At 39.4% G+C, this 25,209-nt stretch overlaps 1 protein-coding gene across 13 annotated transcripts in view; it reads right to left on the bottom strand.

Annotated features, from left to right (window-relative positions):
• The window catches only part of LOC131431016 (aryl hydrocarbon receptor nuclear translocator homolog), a 428,078-nt gene that overhangs the window by 7,682 nt on the left and 395,187 nt on the right, over positions 1–25,209 (bottom strand). For 9 of the 13 annotated variants that reach the window (XM_058596415.1, XM_058596414.1, XM_058596413.1 and 6 more), the window contains exons 5-12: positions 5,189–5,292; positions 4,758–4,974; positions 4,492–4,689; positions 4,050–4,346; positions 3,833–3,983; positions 3,486–3,764; positions 3,315–3,420; positions 3,103–3,244 (exon numbers count right to left, since the gene is read on the bottom strand). In XM_058596415.1, coding sequence (XP_058452398.1) covers positions 3,103–3,244; positions 3,315–3,420; positions 3,486–3,764; positions 3,833–3,983; positions 4,050–4,346; positions 4,492–4,689; positions 4,758–4,974; positions 5,189–5,292 — 1,494 coding nt within the window. Of the gene's footprint in view, positions 1–1,347; positions 3,012–3,102; positions 3,245–3,314; positions 3,421–3,485; positions 3,765–3,832; positions 3,984–4,049; positions 4,347–4,491; positions 4,690–4,757; positions 4,975–5,188; positions 5,293–25,209 lie in introns of those variants that run through there. The other 4 variants (XM_058596416.1, XM_058596411.1, XM_058596409.1 and 1 more) reach the window with 4 other exon arrangements.

Below are 25,209 nucleotides of genomic sequence, written 5' to 3'. Positions count from 1 at the left end.
GATATGAAAACAGAACCCAACCTCATTTCTTCCAATTTGGTATTTCATGTTACGATTTCTCCATAAATATCAATCAAACATACCACGGAAAGTTACTGAATCATAAATGATCGATTTTTTTACCAAATTTTCACACGTTTTGGTATGTTAGTATTCGAATCGTAAGAAAAAAAATAAAAACCCTGCATTTTGTTCGAATCTTCAAGCAAAATCTGAAAATTATCACCATCGCTTAGTTCAAAGCTCGCCACTCGGGCAGCGCAGCGATCGCAAAAGTGTTGGTTGGATTCTTCAATAGCATTATACTGTTTGAGTTTGACATTCACTCTTTAGTTCTGAAAATGGTTTCGAGAAGAACGGAGAACACTTCTGGTGAAACTCTCAAGGATATTTATCTTTACTCTGACGACTCGATGCAGCCACACAGCGAGATTTTCGCTTGTAGTCCAGTGAAAAGAAAGTCCATTGGACTATAAACGAAAATTAACTGGTAATATAGCCTTAGTTGCTGTGCCATCAAATCGACCCGAAAAAGAAGAAGAATAACTGAGAAAGCTGGTGAGTTATTGTTGAGCGTTGAGCGTTTGTTGAACGACAGACTAAACTACATACTCGTTTAGTTTGTTGGAACGGTTTGATGTTGTTTTTTCCTACAGAAATAGTGAGAAAATTAGGAGTTTTCGTCATATAGAAAAAAAGTATTGTTATCATATCTCTATGGCAACCTCTCCGTCAGCTATTAACTACCTTTGCCGTCAGATGCTGCTTTGGTTTTTGTCTCTTTTGCTGTCTATAATAAAAAACTGTTTTAAAACTCTTCCAATCACGTAGCATTTTCGTACTCGCATTTCAACCTGAAATACAAGATCCTTCCTCTGGCGAGACCCATGAAAGACTGACGCATTTGTAAGAATTTCACTAAAATTTATAGATACGGGCACAAATATCCAATCAGAGAGCTGCTTTCTTATTAATACGTCGCTTACTCCACATCAAAAGTGTTCGGAGAACGTTTGTCGACAGCCAGGAAGACTGGATGCGGGGAATTCGTCGCAAAAACATCGAAAGGATTGATTAGCTGTGTCAAGTGGAACACAAACCTCTCCGTCCAAGATGTCGCAAGGAAATTGGGAGCGGTGATGCCAGCTAGTTGTTCTGTTATTTTCTTAGATTGACATTTTCCCGGGAAACTTAAGTGGTGTCAAGCCCGAGTGTCGTTTGAAGATGATACTTTCAGCAAGAGCTGTTAAATCGGTAGGAACATTTCAAATTAGTTCATGTTCAACAATGTCTGATAAAAACGGATGAATTAATTTGAAACGAAAAAGTTTTTAATCTGAGGTTGTAATGTCGATCTCAATTCATTGTGCGAAAACTAGTTTTTTTAGGATGGTTCAAAACCATTTTTCAAATGGCCGGAAATAACAAGTAAAGTATACAAAATAAATGCTACTCAATCGCTAAAAATGCTAGTGCTCGGACGTAAACATTACACTGGTTTCTGTTTAAAACACGTTCGTCCGTAAAAACCTAACGTAATTTTACACATTTCTGAAGATTTTCCATGTTTAATCGTAGTTCACACTAGAAAAGTAGTAGTAATAGCTTTTAAATCGATGGTCTTCCCGTCCGAGTTTACTTCAATTGCTGATATATATTGATATTATTGAATAAACGGAAAACTCGAGGAAAATCAGAACTGCCGACATGAAAATTTTCGGAAGAATCCTCATTTTCTTGATTCCGTGGCACTACCGGTACTATCGGTAGTATTTAATTACAATGCTTTGACGTAACATGATGATCGGAGCAATCATCTTCCGGTCTGAGGTGAAGAAACTTTCAGAAAATATAGGATTACGCTGTACTATTTGAAGAGGAAGTAAAAATAGAAAAACTGTCAATTGTAGACAGAACTTTTGATATAATTTATCGAAAATTCTTTCGGTCTGTCATTTTACTTCTTACAATTACGGAAAAATCCAATTGAGTGGTATGAAATATTGGACCAAGCTGCGCCTCAGGAAAACGAGGAAAACAGTTGTCTGCGAGATGCAGTTTATCTCAGACTGGCGTTCTGACACGAGGGAAGTTGCTAAGGAATCTGTTTCTAAGTTTAATTCGCTAAAAGAAACCTTGAGTTTGAAACATTGAAATTTTATTTTTCAATGAAAAGTTTGACCGATCAATTTTTGATCGTCACACCCTTGTTAGCGTCATTGATGTAAACTACCAATTCAAAATGGATTGTGGAGACGAAGTATGAATCCTGAATTGCAACAGCTGGTTGAAGAACCACCTGGCTTGGCAAGTCATTGATATTACGGACAACAACTCAGTGAAGATGGTCCTTGAATCTGTTTCGGTTGGATTCAAGTGGAGAGAGATCTACGAAGTATCCATGCTTCGAATGACCTGCAGGCATGGACCCAGTTAGTCAGATACGTATGTTTGATACAGTAAATGACACTCCAGCCGCTAGGTAAAGTAGGGTAACTAATGAAAAACGAAAAGCCTACATGAGTTATCGGATAAATCGATAAACTAAGGAATACGAAATCAACAGAATAATCAACAGCGAACAACACACACTGCCTAATTGGCAAATATCTGATATGTAATGACTAAAGTGTTAAAAGCGAAGATCTTGTATCACAATGAATGTTTTTCCAAGACTTATTTGTTGGAAAAGGGTTCAGGGTTCAAAGTAAAGAGGGAAACAGGAACCCACAATAAATGATGAACAGCACTTGTTAGTTAAGGAACCACAAGGGGGAACCCACAATCAAATTTATTGTCACACACGATAGAAGAAGAACATGCTGATGATCACTATCACCACAATCGCCATCAGCATAGGCGTAACAACATCACATTCCCAAATTTCATTTTCTTGAGCGTTGCGTAATGTGCAGACGGGTGGTGCCGTCACAGGGATTCTCGGTTGACACGGATTGCAAAACTCACATCGTCCTACATCACTGTTCCCGCAGGTTCGTATCATACGGAAACTGAATATGGATAAAGGGAATACGGAATAGCCATCAGCTGCTAGTGGTAGAAGAATCTTTTAAAATTCGCATAATATTTAGCACAACTTACCGGAGCCTGGTTGTGCGGAGGACGGCGTGTACGTCGATGTCTGGCGGGACCCAGTCGCGCTAAGCTGGGTGTACGTCGGCCCGGTTGGGGACCGATTCGGGCTGAGCTCACTATACTGGTAACCTTCGGTAACGGGTTGAGGCTGCCGGGCGAAAAGGTGTCGCAGTTGATTAGTAAGTTGTGATTTGTGACATAAAGATGTAAATAATTACCTGTCGTAGCGACCAGGCAGTCGCAGCAGGCGTTGGCGAGGTGTTGTTTGTTCTAGAAATGTGCCCCAGTGAACCGGAAGCACCTGGAGTACCAGGGGAACCATATCTGTAACGAGTGAGCAAAAAATTAAGGTAATTTGAATCCGAACTAGTAGAAATAGTGAGACTTACTGAATAGGAGAAGGTGTTGGATTATAGCTATATTGCACCGGGTTATGCGCACTGTCGGGCCGCTGGATTGAGGCATTAGCTACAACGGCGGCCGCGGCTGACGCTGATGGCGGTTGTGATGGCAAGTGTGAAATCAAGTTGTGAGGATTGTATATACTACTAGAGGGGGTCGTTTCGCGTCTACTTGGCATCGAGTAGTCCAAACCGGGAGCCTGATAGGAAACGGGAGCTTCGACCGGATCTGCGGGGCCCACGGTGTCGTGACTGGAGTGCAGGGATCTTCAACGATAGTACAATTGTGAACATGGTTTCGAAATACTCTCTTTCGAATAGCAAACAATACTTACTTAGCTGAACTGTTGGTACACACGACATACTCGATATCATCCGTGTACGGGTTCAGAAAGGCATACGCTTGCGTTCGCATCCACACCCATTCTTTGTTTTTCGCCCGGAACCGGTACATCACCGAGAACATCTGGCCTTTCTGCTTTAGCACTGGAAAGGGTACCAACATTTTTGTTAGTCTTGGTTTTTGTTTTCGCTAGAACTCCAGAGCCTTACCTTGCTCAAAATTCTCCTTCATGTGCGCGATGTCATCCGGATGGAAGAAATCGTAGCAGCTCTTGTTGAGAAGATCCACCGGTTGATATCCGAGCACTCCGATCACACGTTGGTCTACGAAGGTGAACTTCCCGCACATCGCGTGCCGCGTGATAAACTCGTTCGGGTTGTTCGCGTTCAGGTCGTTCGCCGTGGTCGAAGAGGTAATCTGTAGCCGCGCAATTGCAACCAAACAGCAGTGGGTGTTGTGCAGATCGTCGTCTTGGCCTCGGTCGATCGTTACACCTGGAAACATATCTAAATTGACGGATCATAATCACAGGTTCCGGTTTGATTCAAGTTTGATTTTCAGAGATAAACTATTTGAAGCATTTGCAAGTTTTTTTCAGCGAACCAAACTATTTCACACCAAAAAAAAACAAAGAACAATCTGTTCACTTACCCGTCGGTGGCCAATTCTTGATGTAGCCCGTACAGTGCATCACGGCATAGTTGTGTCCATCGGGTGACGGTCCCAGCGAATTTTTCCTTCGTAGCCTATTAAGGTGTCCCAAGGCCATGGCCTCCGGTGACACAGGACCGATTCGCATCCGACAGATGAAACCTCTTCTCGATCCCATACATAATCTCATTGATGCTGCTTAAAACGAAACAAAACGATTTGATGATATTGAAAACAGTTAGCTTCACCCGAGCAACAACACTTACATTGATGACCTTCCTTCTTGACGGTGCCCGTTTTGAGATCCAATATTCGGCCGCTATTGGCCGGCTCTTGCGTCGAGAGCTGCTCCCGCACCTTTTCGATGTCGTCCGGATGAATATGATCGAAAAAGCTCCCACTGTACCACTCGTTTTGGGTGTAGTTCAGCACCGGTGTCACCGAGTCGGACACATAGATAACACGGCCCGTATCACAGCCAGCCTGCGGTATCAGAGAATAATGGTAAGTTGGTTAGGTTTGTTTTTGTTTTTATCAAGCACATGGTAAAACATTCCATTGCCGGTAAAATGATTAAAAAATCATTAAATCATGAAATATGTAAGATTACATGTTTCACGATTTCATTTCACTTTTTAATCATGATACCGGGAATGGATTATTATCCGTGTAGTGCCCGGGGCAAAATTTCACTCACCACAAACAGAAATCCATCCGCGGCTTCCAGGATCAGGTGTTTCAGTTCCTGATCGGTAAGAAACGAAGGTTTATAGGATCCATCAGTATTGGTATTTCCGGTTCCTGAAAATATAGCACAATGAGAAAAGGATGAGTGCTTTATTCCCTCTGACTAGAATCAGACATATTTTCATTGTTAACAAACAGTTTGAACAACGGCAAATTAAAATTTTTGTTTACCTAGTGGTGATTTAGTTACGATTCAATGTAACAAAAACTACATGGAAAAGATTACGAATTTATTGAAAGAATGACGAGGAAACAAAATAGAATGATGACAAGTAAAGTTGTTCAAATCAAATCAATCCATCGTGAGAACCAACTTGAAATTTTGTGCTAAGTCATACATTTGCAGTGTCAACAGAAATTGGTTTCAGTAAAAGTCTCTTTGTTCATTATTCGTTCAAATTACTTGGTTTCAGTGGCTTCAGCTCCGGACAAGCTAGGAGCAGTTACCGATCTTCGATAGTCGTGCTACTGCCATAAAATAAATCTAGGAAAACACCAGGTTCTGAATAGGTCCGTTATCAATAATTGTTCAGTAAAATCTACCACGTGTTGGCTCTATTGCTCGCTCGTGCTGGCCAACTCAACCAACGATTGGTAAAACGTAAAAAAAGCCACCTGGAAACAAAATATGACACTAATTGCACCTGAAAAAAATGTCCCCTTCGATTACAACAAAGGGAGTGTGTCACCAGGGCCGTCCCGTTGTAAATCATTGAGCCTTTTCCGAAGCAATAGCAAATGCACCCAGTATTCAATGGGGGGCGAGGGACAGCCCAGTGCGGAGTGGTGGTGACGAAAAGCGCAGTCCACGGCCCAACGGCGACGACTACGTCAGCAGCTAGCCAAAGATAAACAAAGCATGATTTTAACTGCAGAATACGAAAAAAAATTTGCTACTACTGTTGTAGTGCCGTTGTTGCTACATCGGTTTTCCTGCTGTGTAATTATGCAGATAGAGTTCCGTTCCCCTTTCCCTTTCCCCAATCGACGGGTTATGACTGCATGAAGGTACCGGGACCCAAAGTCGTTTGTCCCTTCTGAAGGAATGTGTAATTGAAGGGAAAACATTGAAAAAAAAGGAATAAATCACCATCTTACTGCTTGGATAGAGAGTTGTGATGTTATTTTTTTTATCTGGAAGCTTTTAAATTTGCATACGTTTTGTTATCTCGAGTAGCATTAGCCGACGACCGGTTGAGGCGGGTCCAGCTGATGAAAAATCGTGTTCGGTGCACAGCAAGAGATTCCTCGTACTTTGCTAATGTTATACAAATGCACGATGACAAAAAAGCAGCGACGACTGTTGGACTTTTCTACTATTGATTCTACGATATTAAGCTGACATGTGCGAGTCATATATAAATCAATACACCTGTAATGAGTTCAATTTCAAACTGAGGCTGATTCATCGCGCGGTTTTTCTTTACAAAATGGGATTTAGACTGGAGTACCGCGCGAATTGAATGTAATGAATAATTGTCATTGTCATAATTGTATGACTTGATATTCCATCATTGAATGACTTTTTCGAAAACTCCCTGTCGCAATTAAGCATAACTGTTGATTCGTATTATAAAATCAATGTTATGGGAAATAATTTGACTCGAACGTATCGAAAGTTCAAAACAAGATAATCTAGATTGGAAAAAAATAATCTAGTTAACTTAAGACCTCTATATGTTCTTATTGCCCTCAGTCAGTGATCAGGCCCGTACCCAGGATTTCGTTTCGGGAGGGGCCCAAAGATAAACAATAATGTTACTGAAGATTGCTTATGTACCTAATTCTCGGTGTGCTTTTTACTGCTCTATACTTTACAGTTCTATACGTTTACTGCCTTGTTATTTCTGTAACACATGTCTGAGACCTTCTAAATAATTTTGTATCTGTTTTTGATTTCGGGAGGGGCCACGACTGTCAGTGATTCCGAGCATAAGGTGCAGCACTCAAAAGTCAGTTGTTACATGCTCAAGCCCTGACTTAGAAGCTTATTCAATGTCAGTGAGATTCTAGCTAAAGATCTTTGTTCTAACATATGTAGCAGCAATACTGCACGAATTCGAAGAGAACTAGAACTTTGATATTCATCTAGCAACATTACGTCTCTGATTCTACATATCATATAAATATTGTCCGATTTCGTATTATTTCGACTTATTAAATATAACTTACCACGAAAACGGAATATTTAACGGCTGTCTTTCACACAGCCTACCTGGGTTCGACATAGGGTCAGAAAACTGGCCCTGGCCCGAAGAGGTGAATGACAAGTGAAAGATGATTTAGTTAACGCCCGTTTTGTTGACCTAAAATCTCACTTCTGAACTATTTAAAATAACGAATGAATTTATTTCCATGTGTTTAATCTAAAAAATCTTGAATATTTTTTTTAGATTGGTTCGTGGTCATCCTGGTTTCGGTTATGTCCAAATGTCCAAATATCCAGGAGATATAAAAACAAAAAAATATTTTTGATTTTTTAGTGTTCGAATTTTTAATGTGAAATTACTATTTCGGCGAAATCCACTTCTGGCAAAATGCCTCTTTCGGCGAAACCGCTTTCGGTGAAATGATCCTTTCGGCAAAACAAAAAGTTAGATAAGATGAATTCTTTTGAAAACTTTGAAAAGAACAAATCTGATAAGAATTCTGTAAAAATGTTTGTTGACCACTCTAATGATGTAGATATATAACAGAACAAATGAATCTAGTAGCTAGGGTCATTTCACCGAAAAGAAAGAAAAAAGGGAATTGATACCTTTTACGACGAGATACGAGAATTCCGTGCAAATCACTTGTTACCTATGACAATCAGATGGCCACATGTCAATATTGCCTAAAAGCTGTTCACTACGGTAAGCCATGTGATAAACTGGACAAGGAGACAACCACATCAAAGGACAACGGTGCTTCCTTCACACCAACCCGAAGCAACCCCAGTACATCTGTGACAGGCACCAACAACAATGAAGCATCCCCTTCAACGAATCCATCATCATCCCATATAGATCAACAGCTGCAGTTAACAACTTACCCTCCAACCAACCAGCATCTGTAACAAATGTACAATAAGGTGCACCTACAGCAACTAGCAACGAAAAGAAGACGGAAATCGACAACAATACCATCGATGCGGCAATGGATGACGAGACGAACCAGGAACGAAGTGCCCCTCAATCCTTGCAGGAGGGAAATGGAAGCTCCCCTCCCCCTAGAAAACCCAACTCAAAAAAAAAAATTAGTTAAAAAATCGGCTCAATCGGCCACGTAAAGCTTGTACGCAAATAGGCCGGAATAAAAATATCTTAAAATTTTTTTTTTCAGAAAACGAAATTAAACATATAATAAGCAAAGGATGAAAAGCAATACACATCAATCACCAATAGATCAAACCAGTTCATTCGAATCGTTGAACGCTCTAGAGTAGTGCCTCGTGCGCAAACGTATTTTCGAACTTAAGCTCGCGCAGTTGTGTACAACTCCGGTGCACGATGTTTAGGTTTGTAGCAAACCTGAGTACATGGCCCGTGTACAACTTGCCCCCGTAAAATTGAAAATCATGTATGCCAATTAAAATACAAACACAATCCAGGAAACGTCATTACCGAACTTCCGCAGAAGTTCCGCTTTGTTCGGTTGCCACGTAGTTCAAATTAAGAAAAATACTTCATTTCATCTAAAACGGAACTAAAACACTTTTTATATTGATCTCAAACAGCAAGTGCAGTGAAAAAATTCTAGTTATTGCACGAGGTATATTCGAAAAGTTAAACCTACCACAAATGAGTTTAAGAAGGAACAGTATTTGAAAAAAAGGTAAAAGTGATATTTTGTTGCTGTTGATATCTTAAACCAAAAATTATGATAAATAACTTAACTGGATAAAGCGGCAGTAGTGCATCTATCAATATCGCCTTTTTTTAAGTAGCGCGCATTAAATCCCAAATATCTTGGATCGACAGAGCCGAAGATATGTTTGAGTAAGTAATTTTACAATGCGGAATATTGGTTCAATAGATCTTTTTTTAAATCCTAGTAAAATTTTAGTGTAGGAAATCAAAAATTGTTTTTTTTTGACTATATTAGTGGGCCTAAAAGGTAAGATTAGGTTTTGGTCCAACATTTTTGTAATCGGATATTTTATGGAATCATCCAACCAACAATTCTGACATGAGCAGTAGATGAATTGATTTGCTTCTCGATAAAATCAACCTTATTGTCGCAGTATCGTTGCAGCAGCTTCAGTACTGCAGGGTGAAGTTGCACTAGATCTTTGCGAGTCTCAGTTAAATGTGATATATATCATTTAAAACATTTTTGCTAATGGGTGATAGTTGTTTACCAATTGGTGATAAAATTTGTGACTGAATTTAGATCACTCTTCTGAGTGAAACCAAAGTAAGTAGAGGAATCCAAGAACCAAAATCAATACGAAATCCATAACACATAAAGCTGTAAAATCGTTTCAGTTTCCGGTGCTTGATCGGTTGTTTTGTTTCTATCTGGTTCAGAAAAACATCTTCCTCTCTATTCCAGCCTACGCCCCAGTGTGCGCAACATCGAAGCACCGGTCTACGCGTCGTTGGTCCATTCTGTTCGCCATAAAACCCTCAATTGCAATCGGTGGGCCAAGGACAAAGATGATGACGATGACACCAAGAGCAGTGCCGAATGTCACCAAGTGTGCCGTCCAACGGTCTATTCAAGGATCGTTTTGTCGCAGTGAAGGGCACTTCATTCATCTCCCGAAATTGCTTCGGGCCATTCACTGTGGATCAGAGATTTTATCCTGTTACACCATGTCTACGGCAGCCAAGCAACGCAAAGAACTGTACGACGAAGAACGGTATACATTTTTATTATTATTATTGTCATATTGTTATGTAAATTAAAAATGTAGGAATGCTAAACGTCGTTTATTTTTATGTTACTCAATGTCGTCTTCTTTTACACGCTGCTTGGCAGCAGCTTCCCAATGAACTCAGAGCATCAACAAAATGCTTGAATGAAGCGAAATCTAATTTTCCATAGCCTTCTCCGGCGTAGACCAAGCATTCGGGTGCAGGATAGCAATTGCGTTCATAATCGATCGACTATATCGAAATTCGCTTTTAAAGTGTCACTTTCTCCCGCAGCTGTTTTTTTTCTCCTTCTTCAGATGGAAACGATAGAACTTTTCAGTAATGTGCATCAGCTTCAGTAACAACAAGTATGTCTCGTCGAGTGGCAGATCCAATGACAGCGGGTGGAATCTAAATGTGTCGGAAAATGGTTTGCTATAACACTAAAACCATTACACAAAGCGAGTACCATTGTGTGGCGCGCGTCTTCAGCCTAGAATGGGAGTTGTATTTTTCGGATTCGAGCTGTTTAAGAAAAATCTTTAATGGCGTAATGCAGCTAGCGACATTTCTTGTTGTAGATCGAAAGCCCACCTTAATGACGAGTAATTAACCTGTAATCTGGATTTAATGAAGCTTCAATAACTGTACAGTTCAAGAATAAAACGAAACACTTATCATTTCATCAATATTTTCCAAAAACTTGAACAGCATGAAGATTCATTTCGCGGTTCATCGCTAAAATGCGACAATTTTTGCAGAATCATCATCACCATTGGTAGAAAGCAAGAGAATTCTCACCGACGAGCAGTGTTCAAGCTCATCGATTGAAATCAAACAAGGATTGAAGTAAATAGAATCGAAACAAAAAATCGAACACATTCGCCACAATGGAAGCATAAATAAAGATGTCAGCGTTCTGTAATTAACAATATAATAGAGATTTCGATACATGACATGAATATTTAACTAAACACACTCAATAATAATAATGTTCACTGACACTGAAGCCGGTCGAAGCACAACAGCTCGTTTCAGATGTGGATATAGCAAATAGGGGAGAAAGTGGTTCAAACAGGATACCTTCCCATACATTACGAGCATTGAAATTTAAGATTTTTCGAATAACAACTACGAATGCATTGTTCGCATAATGGACAAACATTGCTGAACGATACGATACGCAGGTACCCGAACTCTCCTATCAGCATTGCAACAGCCAACAGTAACAGTAGCAATGGTGACTAATAAATAATTTCAATAAAGCAAAACCATCAACCCCCATCTTCAATCCCAGCCAGAGGGCGAGATTGCACATGACAATCGCAACCCAGCAGCCTCAAACACCGCAATAATAGCACTAATAATAGCAATGAGCGATAAATAATCAATGTATCAATATGTATATTAGCCGGTATATTGTTTCCATTTCGTATCGTTGTCTCGAATCTTTCCGAGACTATAGCTTCGGCAGGACTCTGCCAGTGGGCACGACACGCGGCACCCGGCAAGACTGGAGCTTGAGTTTATGGGAATTACAGGGAAGGGATGTCGCCTTCAACGTGTCGAAAGTGTGACGGCAAATAACTACTGGACTGCATGACAATTTAGCAGTTTTTTTAATGTTTAGAAAACCCGGATTCTTTAGAGATAAGGCAGCCGATAAATGTGTCCGCCATGCTCTTGTGCTATTCAATTTTACTCGACATCTGAGTTTCAATTCCAGAGTTACGGGTTGATGAGTGTGATTTTTAGTAAAATGCCTTTTTGAGCAATGATACGAAAATGTTTCCAACCCCGAAAAACTGCTTCGAATTGCAGATGATGATTATGATTGATTCTCATTGGCCTGTATGTTTACTTTTCAAAAACCAGTTCCAATAGTTTTGGTTGAAGTTGTACAAAATGGTACTCTTATTGAGATGGCAGAGCCGATTTAGTGCACTTTGATTATTATTTTGCTACTTTATTTAGCCTTGGTTTTAACCTTGACTCAGTCGATCGCTTATGTCCGGGACGACAGCATAAAAAAAACAATAAAATGAAGTCAACAAAAGATTCCGAGATTAGTAGGGTTATTGTAGCAATGGCCATCTCATAGGAAGATTCGCCATGTTTCTTTTTTTGCTAATAACTTGACTTTCAATCAACGAATTGCAATCAAATTGATTACAATATCTTCGCTTCGGCTCTAAGAAACAATACCACAGCAAAAATAGTTCGATAATCGTTCAATACTGCTGTTATAGTAACACTAAAACTAAAAGCGAATGCATCTATTTTCGTCGTGCACTTAGAATTGGTGGATTGAACAGAGATAACAGATCTTATTTTAATTTATGGTTTTAGTATATGATATGACTATAAGTGCTGAGATGAAAGGGGGTATCATAACTCTAAATCTAACGAACAAAAGTACTGACTACCGCGACCATTTTTTTCATCTATTGACGAGTTTAGATCAACCGAACTACTGAACATTCTCATTCTACTGATATATCAGTAGAAGGTGCCACTGTGATGAGATATTAATTCTACTGAAAAAATCAGCTACCATGGTTAAATTAGTAATTAAATTTAAGCGTGTATCGTAAATGATCTGCCTTATAACAAGTATTACTTAAGAAACAAATACACTACGACCTAAAGATTGTGCATGAGATTCAGTTTAACAAAACATATAGTTCTATTTACTTTCAATTTTCTTTTGGTTTTGGTTTTGGCGATGCTAACGGTAATATCAATGTGCTCTGTGTGCAATAAGGACATCTTCACTCAAAGACAATGGAACTTCTCCCAACCTGAAAAACAATCCCACGAGTTAATTATGTGGTTGAAAATATTGCGCACAGAATAGTCTTTTGACGTTAATTCGTTTTACTTTGCTATGGGGTGGCTTTTCAAAAGTTACTATGCGGGAGATTGATAAGTTTTTGATCTCGAATTCCTCGAGTAACAACATTAATCTTTCTCCGTGACATTAAGAATATGATCAGATGATGAATTTTGACTGTTCAATTGTTTGAGTGAAGCTTGCTTCAGATAGAATTGGAACAAAGACAATTGCCTGTATTTCAGTTATTTATTATTGAATTCAAGATCGTTTTTTATAGAAACGTAGGGTTTTCTTCATACTTTTAAGAAAAAATACGGATAAAATTATTCGTCACGGTTTCGAAGAAATTCTCGAATTTTTCCTGTAACACAGCTTATTAGGCGGCGCACATCTTCTTCGCCCATCGTCTTAGCTATCCCTTTGCCTTGAGTCTCCTCTTCATGATTGCCCAGTATTTTTCAATAGGACGGAACTGGGGGCAGTGAGGTGGGTTAAGGTTTTTCGGAACAAACTAGAACCCTTTCTCTGCATACCATTCTCGAACGACTTTGCTGTGATGACAGATTGACAAATCTGGCCAAAATATTAAGGGATGGTCGTGGGATGGAATGAACGGCAAAATTCGATTTGGAGACACATTTTTTCTGGTATAGCTCCGATGTCATTGTATTATTTGTAACGAAAACATTCGTTTTTTTGCCACAGCTGCAAATGCCCTGCCAAATCATTAATTTTCTTGCAAATTTGTCGGCAAAATCAAATTTAAATTTGGCTGGAACATCCCCCCGAGCCGTTGGCAAGTAAAATTTTTGATCTGGATTTTGCCCGAAGTCAGCCTTCACATAGATTTCATCGTCCATCAGAAGACACCCGTCGAACTTGGTCAGCACCTGGTCATATAGTTTCCGAGCACGAATTTTGACCACACTATTCTGTTTTATGGTCCGATATGGCTGTTTGCTAGCTCGATACGACTTGACTCCTTCCCGGAGTCGAGTTCTCCTCACGGTACTATGGGCAGCACCGAATTTTCTGGCCAAATCACGGTCCACGCAGTTCCGGTCGACAGTTCCACTCCGACGATTTCCTTGGGGCTTCCGAATCGTCGTCAATGTTTCTTTATACCGTTTGATAACGCGCCATACGGTATTTCTGGGCAATTTCAGCTGTTTAGCTAGCCTAGATGCAGACTACAATGGATTTTCCAAATAACTGTGCACATTTTTTCCCCTTCTTTCGGCTTCCATGTTGATTGTTTACAAAATACAGTCGATTTGCGGAATGTCGAAAATCATACGTGAAGCTGACAAAATTCCCGACACGTGGGTGCCAAGAACTTCCAAATCCGTCCACCAGGAGAGCCACAATATGAGCAAAAGTTTGTTCCAATTCTAAATGAAGCAAGCTTTATAGCAGAAAAACAATGGTCGGAAACAAATAATTTATTATTGTACCTTAGATGGACCAGCGCTTCAAAAAAAAATCGCTAGTAGGATTTGCAGCATTGTTATCCGCCTAGGACAGACGTACTGAAGGTAAAATTTCGGTGCCTCTGTGAACATGGCGCAATTTAAAACCGCCATCCATGTCAGGTAGCTCAAAACTGTATCTAGCATATTTCAGCTGGCTCTTCTCATCAAACGAAATCTATTCAACAGTGAATGTTGCCTATAGATCGGTATGCGTTGAGCGTCGTTCGCACCGAGCAAATGACAATATTCAGTAACAGAAGCTTCGCATTCAAGAAAAAAGTCTAAGAAGGGAGAAATTCAACGATTCAAGTTGTTACAAAAATCATAAATCGATCCCAAAGAACGATTTGAGGTATTCTTCCATTGAAATGCTAGTGTCGTGTCGGTATTTAAGTAATTAGCAGTGTGTGCGACCGGGTAATTTGTTTTCTTTCGTTAGTCCCGCCTTATAGACTGTAACCGTGTATTGGCACAATATTTAAAGAGAGGCTTTTCATTCAGTTAGGGTCAGTATTCGTTTAATTTACACTGTGTGCGTATGGTACAATATGATTGATGTGAATCAGTTGTACTTAAAAATCGCTGCACAGTGACTGGAACCGAAGAAATGAAAACTATCACAATACACACAATCAATGAACTGTTGAGAACGATTATCTATATTCGTTAGTGTAGTTAGCGTAGTTAGTTTTATTCATTGTTACGTTATCCAGATACGTCTCAGATATCCTTTTTCGCATTTTCTCTTATCTTTCCTTAGCTCTAGCAGACAAACGTAGTTGAAGTTGTGCTTTTATAGATACACTTTTAAACAGATCTTAAAATTGTCACGCATCCTCATTGAAAGAATCCCATACAGCAGTCTCATTTCCAATATTTTTCTGTCTCATTCAATATTTTTCTGTCTCATTCGTAAATGACCGACACCAGAACAAACGAAGAGAGACGAAGCAAAAAAGTGATAGTATAATTGCCAACGTCACTCCTTCCTCTATGAGAAGACAAAACCGAGCTAACGTCTTCAGGGAGCATCAACAGAATTTCAAATCTCATTCTTTCATCGATGTATTGAAAATCTGTAACACTTGGCTCTGAAGAGTGACTAAAATATGACAAATCGAAGTAATTACACCCCAGTACCTCTACTAGTACTACTACAGCTTTGAGCACCAATAGGTAAACGGCACTGTGAAACCTTTTTCTGTCATTTTCGATTCTCAAATCTTCGGTTGAATATCGACACTGCATACTGAGGAGTGTATCGTAAAGTAGTTAGCAACATTGATTATTGAATAAAAAAGCAAAAAAAACATATTTTGACATCAGTTTTCGATATATTGTAGAAAAAATACATTTTTATGCATTTCACTGATTATATTGAAGAAAATCCTAGTTTCTGTGAAACGCTCGCACTTTGGATTTGACATTCTTCATTAAATTCTGCACAGTTACTTTTATGTCTTTCCTGGTGGCAGCTGTCCAGTTTTTTTTAACTCCTGCATGTTTTGGGACACTGTACCTTCCTTCCGAAAGTGCCGCTTGACAATTGCCCAATACCTTTCAAATCGCCGAAGATCCGTGCAGTTCGGTGGGTTGATGTCCTTTTCCACGAATTGCACATTATTTTTTGACAACCACTGTAGAACGGAGTTGGCTTAGTGGGCTGAAGCCAAATCCAGCCAGAAGAGAGGAGGATCCTTATGCTTTCTGTACAGTGGCAGCATTCGTTTCTTCAAACATTCTTCCTCGTACACCTTGGCGTTAATTGTGCCCTTCGTGAAGAAAATCGACGACCGCAAACCACAGGTACAAATTGCTTGCCAGACCAACACCTTCTACCCAAACTTTTCCATCGCCACCGTGGTTTCAGCGTCGTCCAGGTCCTGGTACACCAATTTCGTATAATATTGCGGTCCGGGCAGCGCTCGAGAGTCTTCCTTGGCGAAGGTTTCGTCGTCGATCAGGATGCATCCGTCTTTATTCTGTAGAATCCGGTTATACAGTTTTCGTGCTCTTGTTGTGGCCTGCACTTTCTGTACCGGGGACTTTTTCGGCACCTTCTGTTTCTTGTACGTTTTCAGGGAGTTCCGAACTTTGATCCGTTGAATCATCCCGATGCTGGTGTTGAACTGCTTGGCCAAATTCCGCGTCGACGCCGATGGGTTTTTCCTGATGTACTCAATCACTTTTAAGTCCCGGCCGGACTGGCTGGGACCCGTTTTCCTACCGGATCGGGGCAAATCCTTTATGGAAAGGGTCTTACCGAACTTCTTGATATTATTTTTGACACTGGTGTGGTGCACTTTCCCGGGTTGGCGTGAAATGCATAAAAATGTAAATTTTCTACATTATATCGAAAACTGATGTCAAAATATGTTTTTTTTTCGCTTTTTTATTCAATAATCAATGTTGATAGCTACTTTTCGATACACTCCTTATAGTAGTGGTCATACGAAAGAAAAATTTTCTTAAGACAAATCCATATTGCTGATACCTAATGAATCACAATTATCCATTGCCGTTATTGCATTACAGGTCAAGTAGAAAAAAGATCTACCAAATCAAGTATGCTACTCGCAATCTCCACGCGAAACCATTCTGCACAAAAAAAAAATTGTATGTTATTATTGCAAATGATTTATTTGAACGGCTACATTTTATATGAGTACGTAGTCACTTACTTTGCATAAGAACTACAACAAACGAGTGGCCCCGTAGGCACGGCTACCTGAATTCGTAGCTTGAATTAATTTGTCTGCACCAGACCAGACCAGCCCAGCCCAGCCTAACGACGAAGACCTTATCAATTTCAATCTCATCTTTTCGCGGTCGGTCGTGTCTTCATTGCCACCAGCATCAAAGGATATCCAAAGGCCCAAACAGTTGCTGATGTAACGGAAAACGATAGAGGGCGGTTGACGAACGACGAAAGGGAACGTGGAAGCAGAAAGTGGAAACCTTCACATAAAAAACCTCAGATGAGCAGATGAGACGAGAGAGATCCCAAACAACAGGAACAAAACAATTACTTCTCCCGGGGTGGCTGCGGGCGGTGAAAAAAAGGTGATGAAGATGATTATCGTCCGTTGAAATCTCGTCGAATATGACGAGGTTGTTGAGTCCATGGGCTGGCATTACTACATCCGTACATGTATACCTATAAATGTGGAAAGATGAAATTGGAGAAACTGAAAACGATCTGACACATAATTTTCATTAAAAAGCGATAAAACGATAGTGTCGACTCGAGTTTCCCCTCCCATTGTTCGGTTGTGGGGCGAGTCTTTGTGCCTATAGCGTCAAGATGAGGTGAGAAATCATGACACCAAGGAAGGAAATAAATTATTATTTCAATCTGGAGAATTATTATTACTTCTTGGATTTTTCCATGTCGGATGTTTGAAAGATTTGTGTATTAATTGAAAAAACCCTCTTTGTTGGTCCAACAAATTGTAATACTTTTCCAAGTGTCCCCGTATCTGTCTGTTTCACTGATCACGAAGCAGACGGTAGATAAATATACCCTATTACGAGCACACAGAACCCGTTGACAAGTAAATGAAATGCTCGGTAATTTTATTTCATTTTTTATATCTCTCCAGGAGCTACTTTACGCCTCCGACTAGCTGCTCTGCCGCAGAAACCACCGAAGGAACATTTTTATTATTTATGATAATTTGAAAATTATTCTGAAACCCCCAAACCAGCGACTTTGAATCTCGCTTACAAAATGTATTCCGCACTTTCTTATCGTCTCCCCATTCATAACCGTGCTGGACGCCCGTCTGTCCTGTCCGTGTGCCGAGGACAAATCCCGGCGCGAATGGAAAACGATGATCTGGACGAAAGAACATCTCCATATCTTTATTTCTTATTCAACGCTTCGGTTTCCGTGGGTCGAGAGAGCGGAAGGTTCAGTGCCTATAGCGAACCGCAAAACAACCGGCAGCGCGCACTTATGTAGAACAACCAGTAGCAAAGCGAACCGTTTTTCTGCTGCTTTGCGTCTTCGAGTTGTGTTTTCCCCCGCATCGGCTCGGCCGAAAAAAAAACTCCGAGATATCAGATTTTGATTAATATTTAAATAATTCTTATATCTTGTGTTTTTGCTTCTGTGGTAGTTTTGCGCACCAGACGGGCCGAGCCTAAGCTCGCAAAAGTCAAGACGACTTCAGCCCAACCATGGGGGCAATCGGGGTGATCAGCAACAAGCCGAACAATGCTCGGGAACAAACTGAAAGGGCAAACGATGGCACATTCTGTTGACGAGAGGGGGGCGAGTGAAAATGCAAATTAATGTAGTTATTTTTGGAATGCTTGTTTACAAGCTGAAAAATGTGAGTATCTACCGATAAATTGTTGATTTTTTAGAAGATTTCTTGTTTTGCTTCCATGTCGAAAATTTATTGACTGTGTTTTACATTTGTTTGGATACAGACAAGTACTAACGAGATAGAGAGAGAAAATGCTGCCGTATCAAATTGCGGCTGATCACTTTGGACATAATTGCTTTGAAATTGTGTTAGTGTTTTGCATAGGAACAGAAACACATTTTGTGTTACTACAAGTGTCATTCGATTAGCAGTACTGTGGATTGTTTGTATAGAAAGAATACTTTGAAAATCAGAAGCCCAGATTTGAAAATCAGAAGTATGTAACGAACGAAACGGCAACAATAAATATTTAAACACTTTATTTGCTTTAATTTAAGAGTCTTTTTCTTTGAAGCGATATAGTTCATTCCACTAATCGCTTTGTATAGCAATTTTCAAAGACAGTTCTTATTCACTTGAAACAGTACACAATTCGACCTTCGGTTAAAAAAATGGTAGTTTTGCCTAAGGAGCAAATCCATCTCAATCTGAAGAAACTGCTTGAGATTCAATTGAACAAAAGTAATAGTACAATTTACATTCAATTCTCCACTGAGTGCGAGGTAGTTAAATTCGCAGAACAGCATAAACTGTGTTGAACATGAAAACGTTAAATTCAACATACCGGTGTACGTGTAGTGTCAGGTAATAGAAGTGCGTGTGCATGATAACAGTTCGGCTGAAAAGTTCGTATCGTTTAATAGAAACACACATTTTTTTTGCCAAAATTCGTTTTTATTATTCAACATAATTGCCATCAGAGGCGATACAGCGATTATAGCGATATTCCAACTTTTCGATACCATTTTTGTAGTACGATTTGTCCTTTGCCTCAAAATAGGCCTCAGTTTCAGCGATTACCTCTTCATTGCTTCTAAATTTTTTACCATCGAGCATTCTCTTGAGGTTTGAGAACAGGAAAAAGTCACTGGGGGCCAAATCTGGAGAATACGGTGGATGAGGGAGCAATTCGAAGCCCAATTCGTTCAATTTCATCATGGTTTTCATCGACTTGTGACACGGTGCATTGTCTTGATGAAACAAAACTTTTTTCTTCTTCAAATGAGGCCGTTTTTTTGAAATTTCGTTCTTCAAACGCTCTAATAACGCTATATTATAGTCACTGTTGAATGTTTTTCCCTTTTCAAGGTAGTCGATGAAAATTATACCTTGCGAATCCCAAAATACAGACGCCATAACCTTACCGGCCGATTGTTGAGTCTTTCCACGCTTTGGGTTCGGTTCATCGCGTGCAGCTACTCAGCTGACTGTCGATTGGACTCCGGAGTGAAGTGATGGAGCCATGTTTCGTCCATTGTTATATATCGACGAAAAAAATCGTTTTTTTATATAACAGCTCCAAACACTGCTCAGAATCATCAATTCGTTGTTGTTTTTGATCGATTGTGAGCTCACGCGGCACCCATTTTGCACAAAGCTTTCTCATATCCAAATATTCGTGAATAATATGTCCAACACGTTCCTTTGATATCTTTAGGGTGTCAGCTATCTCGATCAACTTCACTTTACGATCATTGAAAATCATTTTGTGGATTTTTTTCACGTTTTCATCGGTAACAGCCTCTTTTGGACATCCACTGCGTTCATCGTCTTCGGTGCTCATATGAACAGTACGAAATTTTGCAAACCACTTACGAATTGTTGCTTCGCCCGCTGCAGAGTCTGGATAACACTCATCAAGCCATTTTTTGGTATCGGCGGAACTTTTTTTCATCAAAAAGTAGTGTTTCATCGACACACGAAATTCCTATTTTTCCATTTTTTTCACAATAACAAAGGTAGCTTCACTCAAAATGCAATATCTCACAAACTAATAATCAGACAGCTGTCAAATTTATACACGTATCTTTTGAAGGTTGGTACTAACTGAAAATGGTATGGATTTAATTCTAGTGGCGCCCTCTCATAGAAACGATACGAACTTTTTAGCCGATCTGTTATTTCTACCATCGATACAGAGGGGTTATGTTCGAAAAGTCATGTTGCAGTAGGGAGAGATTGTTACGATTGAGAAGAAAGTTTGAAAGATTTTTTTCTCAGCATCATAAACAGCGTTCATATGTTGTGCATACGCTTGAGGATACTAATTCCTTCTAATATGATTTCCGATCAGAACACAATGTGCCCATGTAAATAGCTGATCACCTACGACAATCAGCCGGGAATCACATTTCAATATCACTAGATACACTAGTTTTTACTCACGAAGTTCCATGCTAATACAATTTTCTTATACAGTTAGACTGTGTGAAATGTGAAGGTCATGTTACGTTACCCCCCATCAAGAGTTTCTAGAAAGGTATGGTCTAATCTAAACCTCATGTATTTTTATAATGACGAATAGGATAGTCAATTTATAATGAAGAATAGAATATTTAACAATAGCGCTTACCACAATTGTAGCTTAATTGTCTTTAAACATAGTCTGATTTTTGTTAAACAATTATTCCTAATCCAACTAATGGTGTGATAATGCCCTTTTCTTTTATCGACACAGCTTCATTTATATATTTTTTGCCTTTTTGTTGAGATAGTTTTTGAAATTAGTATCAAAAACTATCTCAATACAATATTTATTCAGATTGAATAGGTTAGTTCACAAAAGCATGCTTCAGTGTTTATGTCACATATTCGGCAACATTTCTCAGACCTAGCGAGTCAGTAATATGCCATATAATCGCGAAATCGACCCCCCCCCCATTTTAGTCTCGAACGAGCCTAACATTATCGGTTAATCCATATACAAGAAAACTAAGCGGTAATTAGTTTTGACGTTTACGTCACTTATGTCATTATATCACAAGAACCGTGATAGATATTTGAACTTCATACCTGTTTAATGAACCAATCGTAGTTTCGGAACGAGTCTAACTTTGTTGAAATCGGTTCTGCAATATCCGAGAAAATTGAGTGGTAAGAAATAAAGTGCGTTTTGTCGGTTACGTCACTTATACCATTATATAACTGGAACCCGAAGTCACAGCCATTTGATTTTCGAACTTGATCAATGTGGGTCAGCTTTCGAACGAGCCTAAGTTTATTGAATTCGGTTCGAATGAATTTATGAATGTATATTTTATATAACTGTGAGTCTCCGAGGTTCCATTTGAAAATCGGGTTTTACAGCAATTTTATTGCCTTTCTGTAGAGAATGGCAAAAATACGATATAGTGTAAGAGATACCCATGATAAATTATGTCAGGCAATTCGATTCATGCAACGTGACCTTCATGCCCGAAATGTACTGGTAGCGACATCTTTTACGAAACGCTTGAAACTTACTTCTAGCTCCAAAAATAAAATTATTCTGTTTTTTGTTCAATTATTGTGAATCTCGAAATGAAATGTTTTTCTATTACATACAATTACTGTGAATCTCGAAATGAATAGTCATGTATATATTTTTAGAGACCATGAGAAATTATTATCACAACTGATCAGACATTAACTGGATAGGGAGAGTGAAAATGCCTGCTGTTATGAATCCGCATCTAAAAAGGGGAGCTCTTCTCTTCATCCATTGGAACTGGAAATGGGCAATGACTGATCAACTGGTATTGTGAGGACGGAGTGCACCTAGGGAGGACTATTGGAGAAAGGAACGTGTGTCGTTTAATAGACCGTTATTTTCTGGAAAGTTTAAAACATTTTACATGTCACATTGGAGACATGTAATCGGTGTTGTTCTTCTATTGTTCCGTCTCTGAGTAATTTTTTTCACGAGCTTTCATTTTTTTCTGGTCAGTTTTATTGGATTCAGAGTCAGTTCATAGCGGCTATTTACGTCATAACGAACCGAATTAAAAACGAATCGAGATGACTTTCGGCGAAATGACTCTTTTCGTGAAATGAGGTTATTTGACACGCGCGTTGCTAACCGTTTTGTGATCAGTCATTTCTGTGGCTAAGGACTAGTTATATTTTTAGAGCACAAAGAATTGATATCAAATGTGTAGAGGCATACAACAAATATTGTGTGAGGCATTCAAAACCGCAGGTTCAATTGTCATTTGTTGTGACACCGGGAATTGCGCTCAGAATAATGAACAGATACACTCTAAAGATTTCCGGGTTAGGCAGTTGAATGGTACAAAAGTAATCAAATTCACTACCTCGGAGGCTCAGTGAACAAGAGCTTCATTTCTTCCGTCAAAAACTTCAGCCAACATTCCTGAAAACGATGGCCCAAACCAGCCCTATCAGATTCAACCCGAGGTCCAAACAGATCCATCATCGAACCAACAGCACACTGCGTCCTGTCATTTTGATCCACTTGATGTGATTATACCTGAAATACACCACCCCTGGTAATGGCCCACTACTTGCAGCATTGCGTCCGAGGTGCGACAATGTGTCACATAAATTAAACTTCGCACCTCTCCTGCTGAATGTGACTCAGCCGCTGACCCAGCTCGTACGCACCTCTTTTTATGTTATTATTTTATCCATATATACCCTCGGCTCGTTATTTTGCATAAATTTCCTGCCTTCTGTCGACCACTAAACCGACTCATCGTGTCCCTTTTTTTACGAAATTATTTCGTCGCAAACTTATTTTGTATGAGATAGGCAGCACTAGGAAAACATTTAAATCAAATTATATGCTCGGTTAGCCTAATTTCCCCAGTTTTCGGTTCCGGATCCAGCCAGACAAGTAGCAAACACGTTTTTTTTCCTTCAGTACTGACTGTTTGAAACTTGATCGTAAAACGATGTGACACAGAAAAATCATTTGATGGGTATGAATGGGATTAGGAGCAGCTTACGTGAAGTAGTTTGGGAACGCAGAAGTTTAAAAATTCGTTCTATCTCGTGGTGGCAATGTTAATGTACTTGTAATACTCAATCAAAGTGTACGATTTAAACAGCCGTCTCTGCACCAAAATTCGTTCGGAGATCATCAGAGAAAACGCAGTACTCACCACATGGGGAAATCCCAACCACAGTAGAAAGCAAGGCGTAGAGAAGAACATTACCGGAGAATAATTAAAATAATACATGTTGTGAATATTAAATGAGGCTTTAATTTAATAAAAATGACCATTCAAGCTCATGTCTATTGTAGGTAAGAGTCGACCGGTAACCAAAACATACCGATATGCTATGTTTTGTGGTTTGCAGTCGAGGAATCATATGGACATCAGGGAAAGAGGGTGAGTGGCAAGTGAATTTTTTTTTCGGGAACAGTAAATCAGTAAAACTGCTTCGCTGGTGGACGGTAATCAAGCGGGGCGAGAAACAAATGAAAAAAAAAAAAAACAAGAAGTACAGTAATCTTGCCCCCGAACGCGGTTAACTCGGCTTGATGTTTTTTCCTCTTTTTTGGGCTTGGCCCTCGAACAGGGCGTAGTATTCGTATAGACAGCAGCGCATAAATCTACGGCATTCGGAATCACAATGACAATAGCCGTTACGAACGACCCGGTATACGAAAGGATACATAAATTACATGGAATATGTAAATGAATTTGTATGTGATTTAACCGAATTAAATCTTCCAGTAACTGTACCTGCTGGCGTCGACTAACTTACATAGTGATGAACGGCGCTTCTGTCCTACACCTGATAGGACACTGGATTGACCGGTAATAAACATAAAGGGCATTAAATTAAATTCACAAGACTTGTACAGCAGCTCAGATGTTTGTACAACGAAAACCTTTCGTAATGCACACGGAATAGTTAAAGTTCAGTATACTCAACCATCAAATAAAAATTCAATCAAACATTTACTCCAAGTTTATGTATGTTTCTATGTGTGAATATACCCGATGCTCATGTTTTAGAAAGATATCGCCATCTTTCTGATTTGATCTGGATCGTCCCGAGTCATAATTGAAAAATGAAGTTGCGAAATGGGTACCGTGCTAATAAGGAAAGGGTACACTACAGTATTGAGTTGTATTCAACTTCGCTTTCAATAATCACTACTGTACATTTTTGTCTTATGCAATGTAAATTTTTTTTACAAAGTTCAGTGTTTTTCTAAAAATGAGAATTAAAAAAGAACGAGATTCCTTCAAAACTGATCAGTGCTATCTTCATGTTCACAGAACTTAGGAATTGATTACTAAACGAACTCACTTTTGTTAATCCGCTTCCAGGAACATCGGTAGCAATCGTCAAATAAAATAAAAAATCTTCTGGTTCCATAGTTTATTTCGAAATGTTACATCGACCCGACTACCAGAGAAAATGCCATAGAACTAACTTCTAAACTGCGTTGAAGTCTGTTTCATTTTATAGATGACTAAACGAACCGACTTTGGCCATATAGGTTTTTGGATCCGGAAATGCCAAAGACAGTGGCCCAAAAATATCCTTGACCGATTTTTTTAAAGCTTGGGTGATTGTTCCCAACTTTGCTATTTATTCTGATTCGACTTTCGGTTCTGTAATTACAGGGTAATGCGTGTTGAAATTGTATT

This window comes from Malaya genurostris, chromosome 2 (genome assembly GCF_030247185.1).
Source record: "Malaya genurostris strain Urasoe2022 chromosome 2, Malgen_1.1, whole genome shotgun sequence".
Lineage (NCBI taxonomy): Eukaryota > Metazoa > Arthropoda > Insecta > Diptera > Culicidae > Malaya > Malaya genurostris.
Note: the sequence above shows the minus strand (reverse complement) of the source record. Positions and strands in the feature narration are given on the sequence as shown.